This window comes from Telmatherina bonti, assembly GCF_933228915.1.
Source record: "Telmatherina bonti genome assembly, chromosome: 8".
NCBI classification, from domain to species: Eukaryota; Metazoa; Chordata; class Actinopteri; order Atheriniformes; family Telmatherinidae; genus Telmatherina; species Telmatherina bonti.
Genome location: NC_136626.1, coordinates 28705260 through 28717781, shown reverse-complemented (window position 1 = coordinate 28717781; position 12522 = coordinate 28705260). Strand labels below are relative to the sequence as shown.

General features: G+C 37.0%; 1 protein-coding gene across 1 annotated transcript; it reads left to right on the top strand.

Moving 5' to 3' along the window:
• Positions 1-2826: 2826 nt before the first annotated feature.
• LOC306759574 (cytochrome P450 2J4-like) lies at positions 2827-9012 on the top strand (the record flags this gene model as incomplete). The annotated part of the gene is made up of 9 exons (XM_079245253.1): positions 2827-3027; positions 3835-3997; positions 4091-4240; positions 4393-4553; positions 7167-7343; positions 7435-7573; positions 7694-7881; positions 8189-8330; positions 8837-9012. 9 exons carry the CDS (start codon positions 2827-2829, stop codon positions 9010-9012), a joined length of 1497 nt encoding a protein of 498 aa, XP_079101379.1.
• Positions 9013-12522: the final 3510 nt, after the last annotated feature.

The window sequence follows — 12522 nt, the reverse complement described above, 5'->3', positions numbered from 1 at the left end:
ATCCAACTGGACTCGCAGATGTCTGACTAGCACTTATCTAGGATGTCCTTTACTCTCAGATGTAAGTCGCTTTAGATAAAAGCATCTGCTAAATAACAATAGAATAGAATAGAATAGAATAGAATAGAATAGAATAGAATAGAATAGAATAGAATAGAAAAGAATAGAACCTGCAGCACTTTAAGCCAGGAAGGACGCACATGCTTGGGATTGTCTGCACATTGAGTCTGGGGCAGCAGCCTCCTTTTAATAGGCTGGCAAGCTCAAATGATTAGGTGGCACCTCATGCACCTAAAGTGACACTACAAGCTACACTGTGGCAAATGAAGGAATAAAATATTCCTCTTGTCACACATGGAAAATAAATACGATATATGACAAGCAAAGCACCTGCTGAATGCATTGCAGCACAGTCTAAGGCAGCATAATGAAGGTATGATTAGACTCACCTGAAGGGTTTGGAGCTGATTTTGGTCAATAAAACCAGGAGAACTGAGAAACATGAGGAAACCTATCACACATGTTTTGTTTTTGGAACATTGGAAGCAGCAGAAGTACCTGGAAATAACTCATGCAGAGAAAATAAGCAAGCTGCACTCAGAGAGGCCCATAGCTGAAGTAAAAGAAACATTTTCTGAGAAAATATCCATGCAAATAGTTTCAGAATGATGTACCTTGTGCTGCTCTTTCCATGTTCTTTGACTCCTTTATTTATGGCAGCCTGCTTTATAAAAAAAAAATCTCATTAATCTTTGCTGTGTAGAGTTCAATTAATCCCTGTCCGGTCAGAGAAAATTTTGTTTAAAATTAAACTCTAAACACAGCCAGAGACTTATCCATCAGCACAGACTAAAGCGACGGGGTGTGACTCAGTACAGACTTCTTTGCATTCATACTGTCATGCACTTCTTTGCCTAATCACAATACCCTTAAAATTAAGAGAGACAACTGATCGATCAACAAAGATGTCCAGTTGTTTGACAGCAGCCTCGTCGATGTATGTATGTTGATGTGTAAATAAATACCATCCATGTACTGTCTTTCCGCAGACTAAAGATAGGACTATATCAGAAAAAGCTGTTTTAAAATTAAGTTTAATCTTAGGAAAAGAAATTTTTCTCAAAGGCTTTTATAATGTACATTGTAGAAAAAAAGTAATTACCGTTACATAACCATTACAAATGACAGTGTCTAAATCTTTTATTGAAAGTTTCTCTGCTATCCTTCTCTAGTTGTTTATTCTCATAACAAATCTTGTTTCATCATGTGGACCTTGTTCTCTGGTGCTGATATGGCCTGTCAGCTGATTTAGGTTTGTGAAATTGATTAGAAAAAAGAAGCAATTTGCATGTAGATATTAAACACCTGCTCTGCAACACTTTTGTTTGGAAACCAATACATGCACTTATTGAAAAGTGTTTATGTTTGCCTTACCCCACTTTCTTCATTATTATGAACTCTGGGGAAAACTTATCCTAGAAAAGTCAAAGCCCACAGTCCAGGAAGGAAATTGTGAAACTGTGAGTTTTGAAGCTGCAGAGGTCAACAATCATGTATAAGTTAAAAGCGAATTAACAAAAAGAAAGTTTATTCCTGCACGTAATATGGGGTGTGTTTGGAGCCAACAGGGTGAAAAGTGCAGAAAAATAAGAACAGGAAGCTCTTACATAACACTGCAGGCCCCATTTCAACAAAGTCACAGTTAGACAAAAAATATAAAAGTTTGTAGAAAACCTTAGAGAAGAAAAAAACTATCTGTTTCATGATGGAGAATATTCTTACTAAAGGCATCTGTTAAATAATGAAGGTTAAAATGTTCATATTTCTAAATCATATCCATGAATGATCATCCAACTATTATTTAGTTTTACATGACAAAAATATATTTTACATGCAAAGCGATATAAAACATATTCTTGAAAATAGGTTTTAAGATTTTTTTAAATCTGCAAATGATAAGTCTATACAGGATTTCTGTATATAACAGTAAAATTTTTGTCAATAGTAAAACAACAAAATTGCTTATGATATAATTGCACTCACATGAAGTCCAGCACTTCTGAAAAAAATGGGCTCATCTGGTTCCTAGATAGATATTAGTAGCACTTTTATTTTAGCCACATTCAACTATTCTGCATGGTTTGTAAGTTGGCCATCACATTTTTGTCAAGTCTTTCGTAAAATAATTTCTATGCAATTTTCCTGACCAACTACAACCACAGTCAATATTTTTTTTTAACAAATTAATTGAATCACGTTCTGATTGATAGTTCCATTTTATAACGTCTGCACTCAGCTTTGCTGCCTTCTACATCAAACAAATGTATTTCACGTTTTTATCATTTAAAATAAAATTATTTTATAATGTGACAGTCCAAATCCCTTTTTTTCCATTTTTATTTAGGCAAAAGCTCTACCCTTCCATAGACAGAAACTGAGTCATCTGCATATTCAATAACCATGACTCAATCTTGTTTTCATCGAATTTGTTTCACTCACAAACGCACACACACCCACACACTCACAAATAAATAAATTAAAAATAAAAAGAAAGAAAGACAGACAGAAAGTGACACTTTAATCAAAAAATTCTGTAATGGTTAGTTTAATTTTTCAGACTCTGCTGTTAGCTTGGCTTCCTTTAATATCCCTCAAATGAAGATGCTAATTGTTTTTGGCTTCAGCTCACTTTTTCATTTCCCCCAAGGTGTCGGCTCTTTGCTACAAAGAATCGGTCTCTACAGCCGATTCGTTCGCGAACAAAACATCACATATATATTTCATGGTCTCCTGATTGACACGTTCAGTGGCCGGGAACACGGAGAAATGGAGGCGATATACAGCATTCTCGGCTTGGAGTGGGTTGACAGCTGGAGTATCTTCATATTTTTCCTCGTCTTTCTACTTCTCAGCGATATTTTGAAGAACAGAAAACCCCCAAGCTTTCCTCCTGGTCCGCAGGCTCTTCCTTTTATTGGGGATCTTCACCGCATCCAACCTGCCAGGTTTCACCTGCAGTTCAGCGAGGTAGCTCCAGTAGTTTTTCGGCATGTCTCAATGTAATAATTATAGATTAGTTCATATGTTTACCAAGCATAGTAAAGAAACAAATAATTTGACTTTTGAGCTATTAGTACTTGATTAATATTCAACACCATGTCAAAATGTGTAAATTTCATTGTTACAAATTTTTTACATTAACATACAGAAAAATGATGGTAACGTTGGTCAACGTCTTGGCTCACGTAAGGACGCCTTAGCATTTTCTTTCTAAAGAAAGAAAACTAAAGAAAAGAAATAAACAGGAATAAGCGTGGACTTTAAACTTTAACAAGAATATAGTTCAGATATGCTCTTTGACCCTGCTGTACCATGTTGTTCTCTGTAACAGTTCTCATTAAAACTTCAATGCTGCGAGAACTGTAGAAAAACATAAAGACACACACAAACGCACAATTTCACGACGGTACGATTTACAGATTTAAAAACATTTTACACTGTAATAAATCTTCACAATACAAAAATGTGTTTAATTTAATTAAATAATATTTATTATCCAGCCATATTTTAAAGTGTTCAGCAACCTTCCATAATCGCTGCAGTTTTTGGGAAAGACCCAAAATTTCAGATTTTCGGAAAGGTTGCAAGAACAGCTTTACAGGTGAGCATCTGCCGGTTGAGGACATATTAAAATGTGCACCATCATATCTAGGAGCAGAGCCAAAGTTTTATTGTGACATAGAGTGTATTTGTATGCAAATAGGCATATTTTAGTGTGATGTTGAGTGATTAGTAACAAACCACCACAATATTTTCTTTTTTGTCTGTGTTCAGTTTGCAGAGAAATATGGAAACATATTTAGCCTTCATCTCTTCGGTGGAAAGGTTGTTGTCCTTAATGGCTACAAACGTGTTAAAGAGGCCCTGATTGATCGAGGAGATGACTTCACAGATCGTCCCAACATTCCATTTTTTACAGACATTTTTGGAAATAAAGGTGTTGAATGAATTTTGGTTCAAAGGAATTGAGTATGATCACTAAAGGACGCTACATCAAATCCAATGCTGTTTTTGTTTTGTTTTTTTAAAGGTCTTGTGTTTTCAAATGGTTATCCATGGAAGCAGCAGAGAAGATTTGCTCTTCACACACTGAGAAACTTTGGTTTGGGGAAGAAGACCATGGAGCAATGCATCCAGCAGGAGTGCAGATATCTCACAGAGGCTTTTGCAGATCAGCAAGGTAAAAACATCGCCAATAAACGCTTTCCCCTGATGCCTTTGTTTTTGTTATGTTCATTTCTTTGTTTCTTCTAAAACTTCTCACATTCTCATTGCATACTCTTATTTTGATAGTATTCGTTTTCATTAATCACCATTGTCTTTATTTCATAGGCAAACCTTTTAACGGTCAGCCACTGATAAACAACGCTGTCTCCAACATCATCTGCTGTTTGGTGTTTGGGAATCGATTTGAGTACAATGACAAGCAGTACCAGACTATTCTTCAGCATTTCAGAGACCTGGTGGATTTACAGGGAAGTTTTACAATACAGGTGAGCCTCCTCTACACATAGCATATTATAAACTTATTAAATTAGAATCGCTTAAAACACAGATACTATGTTTTCATTTGAATCAACAAACAACAAAATAATAATGGTAAATATAATTTAAAAACATTCTTAATAAGTAACTCATACATTCAGAAGTCATAAAAAGATTAAATTACACATCATTGTTTATAAAACTGAGATGGTGGAGGATTTTGCGGTCAATATTTTGAGGATTAGGTCCAAAATGATCCCATTTTTCTTCTGCAGTCAGATCATCACATGAGAACAAGAGATATTATGTTGAGGATTCTGTCTTGGTCAAAAATGCAAAAATACCCCTAATTTAACCGTTCACCCAGCCAACAGTGTTTATTAGCCCTTTCAAATGGGAAAGTAGAGCTCTTCAAAGTAAGGTATAACATAACAGCCCAGTTCAAAAGCTCTTTATTACAGTATGTGCCATAAGTTGAGCTGCCTTCAAATAAACACTGAAGTCAAGGTTCAAAGGTATTTTTTCCCAGGATGACAGTCATGTAGAGTAAATTCTTCAGACAGGCATGTTATTCTCCATATGAAGATATTTCTAAAGATGTACTTGGTTTTATGAAAGTCAAAGTTTTTTCTTTCTTCAGTCACAGAGACCTCCGTAGCTTAGAGACCGCTGGCAAAATCCAGTAAATAGCTTTGGGTGTTTTTTCTTCAGTTGTTGTGGGAAATCCATTCCAAATAAAAATCCTCTTCATAGCCATGATAATCACATATTCATTAAGGCTGCACGATTATGACCAATTAATAATCACAATTATTTTTATCAATATTGTAATCATGATTACAATAACAATTTATCATTGTGTCTGGAAAAACGTGTATTTTTAATGCACATGTAAACCTACCTACCACCACCAGCAACTCTACATTTTATATACACACACATATATATATATATATATATATATATATAAAATGTAGAGTTGCTGGTGGTGGTAGGTAGGTATATATATATATATATATATATATATATATATATATATATATATATATATATATATATATATATATATATATATATATATATATATATGTATATATATATATATGTATATATATATATATATATATATATATATATGTATGTATATATATATATATATATATATATATATATATATATATATATATATATATATATATATATATATACCTACCTACCACCACCAGCAACTCTACATTTTATATATATATATATATATATATATATGTGTGTGTATATAAAATGTAGAGTTGCTGGTGGTGGTAGGTAGGTAGGTATATATATATATATATGTATATATATATATATATATATATATATATATATATATATATATATATATATATATATATATATATATATATATATATATATATATAAATATATGTATGTATGTATATATACATATATATATATATATATATATATATATATATATATATATATATATATATATATATATATATATATATATATATATGTATATATATATATATGTATATATATATATATATATATATGTATATATATATATATATATATATATATGTATGTATATATATATATATATATATATATATATATATATATATATATATATATATATATATATATATATATATATATTTATATATATATATATGTATGTATGCATGTATATACATATATGCTTCTCTATTTCCTCGACATTTTCCATACAGCGCAGGCAAAGTTCCTTTGGAAAAATAGCTATTTACACAAAGGGAGCTCATATTTCTTATACAGTGTTTTGATGCAGCTGTATTTTTTTTATTCTTGACACGACTTGCTCTCATTGGTCTAAAAAGCTTGTTACATCCTCCACAAGAAGCTTCGTCAGAAGCCGGGAGGGATCAATGCGGGCGGCGATGTCTGCTTTTTGTGCAATGAAGCTGGTCATTTCATATTTAAGGAGAAACTTTGTCCGCGGCAGGGCAGGTTGTGCACGCAGCAGGGTTTGTGTATTTCAATGTCACATGTTGTAAAACTGTATTCTTTAGTACCTCGATCAGCTGTTAAATCAAAACTATCCGTTTTACGTGCAACAGGAAAAATGCTGAAGTGGCATCCTACCGCTTCATGCTTTTATGTGTTAACCACGCCCACCTCAAATGTCCGACCAATCCAACAACTCTTAACTTGCTGCTAGTAAAAGGTGCGCGCACTTGGTATTTAGGCAGCTTAATGAAGCCTTAACTACGCATTCACCCCCTGGTGGTTGGCAGACTACTGGTTGAGAACCTGAGTAGTCAGACACGCATCCAGCAGAGCTTGCTATCTGAATGCAAATATTGTTGACGATCAGGTTTATTTAATTGTGTCCACCAAAATTGTGATCACGATCAAAATCCGATTAATTGTGCAGTGCTCTTATTCATATAAACTTAAAAGGCCTGAAAAACTGGATTTGGGGTTGGCAGACACACATGCATAGACCACCTCCATTTCACTTACCTTTGAGAAATAGTGTAAAGTCAGATTAAATGACAAAGTTTTAATAAAGTGAAGTTGGAATACAAAAACCAATATAATATTTATCTGGTTATTCTCTTCCTGGTCTGTAGATTTACAACGCAGTACCTTGGCTGATGAAGAGGCTGCCTGGACCTCATCAAAAACTTTTCAATCTCTTCCAAAAAGTTGCTGACTTTGTAGAACTCAGGGTCAAAGAACACAGAGAGAACCTTGACCCCTCTTCTCCAAGAGACTACATCGATTCCTTCCTCATTGAGATGCAAGAAGTAAATTAATATGTCTTGTTTTGTCTGCTTTTGTCAAAATACACCAAATATGTCAGCAGATTTTCACATTTGTTTCTTTTTTATCTGACAGAAGGGGGACAAAGAGTCTGGTTTTGACCTGACAAATTTGAGTTTTTGTACCGTGGATCTGTTTGGTGCTGGAACTGAAACGACCACAACTACTCTACACTGGGGGCTGCTTTACATGATGTACTATCCTGACATACAAGGTGTGTATCTGAGAAATATCTTGATTTCTTATAACCAGCAGTTTCTTGTAGGTCTGTCCTGCTTTGGGAAACAAAGTCATTGTGCAGGCTCACATATTGTCCTGTTTTCTCTGTGTGCAGAGAAAGTCCAGGCTGAGATCGATGCTGTGGTTGGTTCATCCAGACAGGTCTCCATGTCTGACAGAGAAAACATGCCCTACACTGATGCTGTCATTCATGAGATTCAGAGAATGGGAAACATTGTCCCTCTAAATGTAGCCCGAATGGCAAACAAAGACACGGTTCTGGATAATTTTTCAATTCCAAAGGTATATAATTCACAAATAAGTGTTTAATATTCATGATTATATAGTAACAATGAGTTCTTTTCAACATTTAAGTAACAGAAGCTGCTGCTTTAACCTGCTGATGAGACCTGCCTGATGTGTATAAAAACACACCAATGTGGTATTGGTCATGCTCGGTTTGATTGGTCTAATTCATCCAATGGGATGGTTTTACACAAATAATGTGCAATTCGTTTGTGAATGTAGAACGATCTTTGAGTTGAGTCCCAACATTTTTCATGAGAAAAAAAAAAATTCAGTGGTTTTTAACTGAATAATTTCCCTCCAGGGTACCACAATAATACCAACACTGCATTCTGTCCTACATGATGAGTCGATGTGGGAGACTCCACACTCCTTCAATCCTCAACACTTTCTGGACCAGGATGGTAAATTCAGGAAGAGAGAAGCCTTCATGCCTTTCTCTGCAGGTTAGTCAGCTGCTTTGTTTGAGAAGAGAAATTCAAGAAACGAAAACAAAAAGATACCACGTGCCATTGTCACTCTGGCATTGAGGTGAGGACTCAAATGCAGGAGACGGGAGCCAGAAATGCAGAAAAGCTGTTTTTTTAATCCCAAAAAACAAAACTGAGGATAAACAGAAACAGGAGGTAACGAAGACTAACCAAATGAAGCAGCAATCAGAATAGATTTTCTGTTTTTATTTGTTTTAATTTAGTTGCACTGATATGTGTAATTTCTTCCAAAAATGCCTAGAACAATAAAGAGACTCATTCACCAACACTTCTAAGTCCAACTGAGAATGTTCTGCGAAGTCTGTGGAGTTCATATTTTCCATAAATCTGAACAATTCAAAGTACTCCTAACATTTATGTATATATTGTTATGTACACAATATACATACATGCATACATTTTTGCATGCATACATACTTACAAAAGAAAGTAAAATCCTGTTTTGTGTTGTCTATTGTCAGGTAAACGTGTTTGTCTTGGGGAACAGCTGGCCAGGATGGAGTTATTCCTCTTTTTCACCTCCCTCCTGCAGACATTTTCATTCTCTGCACCACAAGGAGAGCAGCTCAGTCTGGAGTTCAAGTTGGGAGGCACTCGCAGTCCCAAAGCTTATCGTCTCTGTGCGGTACCACGTTAAACTTAACATCTCAAACCAAAAACAATGTACCAAAAAATATCCCAGCACTTTTACCTTGCATTAAATGAAATACATGTGATAAAGAAGTGGATATATATATATATTGTATAACAGCAGTATATTTTAGCAAGCTAAGTACTTCATGCAGGTATTGAAAAGTTAACCAAATTTTCATGTATGCAATTTATAAAACAGTTTAATTTTCAAGGTTTTCAGAATGAATAAACTGTCAATTGATCTGCAGTTTTAGTAAGTGTATTTTTTTTAATATAAAACATTAAATTTAGTGAACTGATATGTGAATAAAAGCACAAAAGTAATACACCTTTTCTAATAAATTATTTTCGTCCAAATACCTTTCTGAAAACCTTTATTGGGCTGATGCTAGCTGCTATCGGGCAACTGAGATGTTACACCTGTTCGGGTTTGCTGAGTTGGCAGGAGCTCCCACAAATCAGAGAGTCAAAAACCTGAGACCAGAAGGCAGAAAAACAAGCAGGATCTAAGATCTTCAGATGAACTGACAGACATGGGTAATCTGGTTCGGCCGTACAATACCGCTGCTAAGCAGACGAACTGGCAGTGGCTGGAGAGCAGTCCACAGTCTGATCCTCCAGGCTGGAATCAGGAACAGCCGCAGCCAATCAGCGCGCACACACCAAGGGAAAAATCATCCTGACAGGTCCCAACAGCACCCTGGTATACTTATACACATGTATACACATAAATACAAACATGCATAAATGTTTACACACATACAAGGCGCATTATATGTGCTTCAAGGGATGATAGTGGTGGTAACGTGTCTGAGTGACTCATAACATCATGAAGCGTTATAGATTTGAACTGCTGTCAGGATGAATACTCTATGAAAACGCTTCTTTCTGCAGTGAGGATGCTTTGGTGTCTGACTGAAGGAGCTGCTCAGTGCACGGTCTCATGAAGAGGGTGATGATGGTTGTCCATGATGGATGTCAGCTTTACTAACATCCTCCTCTTGCCAACCACTACAGGACATCCCAGCACAGAGCTTAAACTCTGCACCAGTTTTTCAATCCCAGTCCTGTCCCTGTAAGTGTAACCACTCCCCCATCAGACTACTGCATAGAGGAGAGCAGATGCTACAATGGAATTATCTTCTTCATCATCTTCATCTTCATGCCGCTTATCCGGGGTCGGGTCGCGGGGGCAGCAGCCTAAGCAGGGCAGCCCAGACTTCCCTCTCCCCAGCCACATTTGCCAACTCTCTTGGGGGGATCCCGAGGCGTTCCCAGGCCAGCCGAGAGATATAATCCCTCCAGCGTGTCCTGGGTCTTCCCCGGGGTCTCCTCCCAGAGGCACGTGCCTGGAACACCTCACCAGGGAGGTCCAGGAGGCATCCTGACCAGATGCCCGAGCCACCTCAACTGGTTCCTCTCGATGCGAAGGAGCAACGGCTCTACTCTGAGCCCCTCCCGGATGACCGAGCTCCTCACCCTATCTCAGTGGAATCATAAAATGTTTTATCTTACAGACTCACGAAGGCCCTCAGGACTTCTTATACAAGGCATCTCTGTTTGTGGTCCAGTCATGTTCATTGCTGAGCTGAACACCCAGATACTGGAGTCCACTGTCTTAATGTTTTAACGCTGGGTAGGGGTGACTCCTGAAGTCAGTGACCATCTCCTTTGTCTTGCTGGTGTGGATTTGCACTGCACTGGTCTCACACCAGCCAATAAATTCACTGACACTCCTACGTATTCCTGGTTGTTCCCGCCTCATACACATTTGATAATGGCCATGTCATCTGAGAACTTTCACAGGTGGCAATGGTCCGTGTTGCGCCTGAAGTCTGGAGTCTACAGACTGAACAGTAAGGGTGAAAGAACTGTGCACTATTGCAGCCCTGTGCTGCAGACCACCACATCAGACACCCAATCATGGGGCCTTGCATCGTGTAATCTGTTGGTAAGGTAGTTGGTGGTCCACGCAGTCAGCTTCTCATTCATTCCAGCTCCCACCAGCTTCCCTCTCAGCAGTGCAGGCTTGATGGCATTGAAACCACTGGAGAAGTAAAACATAACATGACCCAGTGTTCCCTGCCTGCGCCAAGTAACAGAGTGATTGGTGTAGCTGGTAGATCCTGGGCTAGTAGGCAAGCTGCAGAGGGTTCATCGCTGAGTTCACCAGTGGGCAAAGGCAGAGGTGGTCCTGGCTAGTTTTGCACCCTGGGCCAACCACCCATCATGCCATCAGCTGTGTAACACTCTATCCAATGACTTCAGAAATGGTGGACCTGTTGAACTCCTGCTTGGTGCACAGACAGTCAGGAAGCCAGGAGACCATTTCATACAGAACCTGGCCTACATAGAGACAAAGCTGCAATGAATATGCCCACACCTGCATCTCTTATCAGGAGAAACTCCTGAGTGGAAGACAGCCTGACTTATCATAAGGCATTGGGTTCCATTTATTCAACTCCACTTAGCTTTATTTGTATTGTGCCACTTCACAACAAAGTTATCTCAGGGAACTTTACAGATATATCAAAAGTGTTCAATCTGTCATGGGACGTCCCTCAGCAGTCTTAGCCTCAGGCAGCATAACTAAGGGAAGACTTGACCTCACTAACGTATCAAAATGGAAGATTTTTTTTTTTTGTTGATTTTGGTAAATACAACCACTTACACTTACTGTCACTGTGGGAGAACTGAGAAACACGAGGTAACCTATCACACGTTTGGTTTTTGGAATGTGGGAGGCAGCAGAAGTACCTGGAAAAAACTCACGCAGAGAAAATATGCAAACTGGACTGAGAGAGGCCCGAGCTGGAGTAAAAGAAGCATTTTCTGATAAATTATTCATGGAAAGGGTTTCAGAATGATGTGTCTTGTTATGTTCTTTACATGTTTGATTTAACTCCCTAATTTAGCAGGATACTTAAAAAAATTAAAATAAAAAACACTTTTTTTTTTTTTTGGGCTGAATTTAGTTTTTGTCAGGACAGAGAAAATCTGTGTTGTTTTAAATAATATACGAAATATAAACTCTAAAGACACAACTTATCCATCAACAGGCTAAAGAGAATGGGACTGACACAGTACAGGCTTCTTAACATTCATTCTGTCATGCACTTCTTTGCGTACAATGCTTCTAAAAACAGCATAGACAAGAGAGACAACTGGCCGATAGACAAAACTGTTCAGTTCTTTGACAACAGCGTCTTTGTGCATTGTGTACCCAAACTAAACTCTTGCACTGCCTTTCCTCGGACTGAAGATAGGACTTTACTCCAGAGAAAGCTGCATTTGAAACAAATTACACCACAGGAAAGCAAATGTTTAACACACACTTTTGTACTCTACTTGGTAGAAAAATAAATAATTACCATTGCACAACCATTACAAGTGACAGAGTTTAAGTCTTTTATTGAAATCACCACTATAATAGTTGTTTATTCTGATTATCCATCTTGTTTCATCATGAGGATGTTGTTCTCTAGTGCTGATATGGCCTGTCAGCTGATTTAGG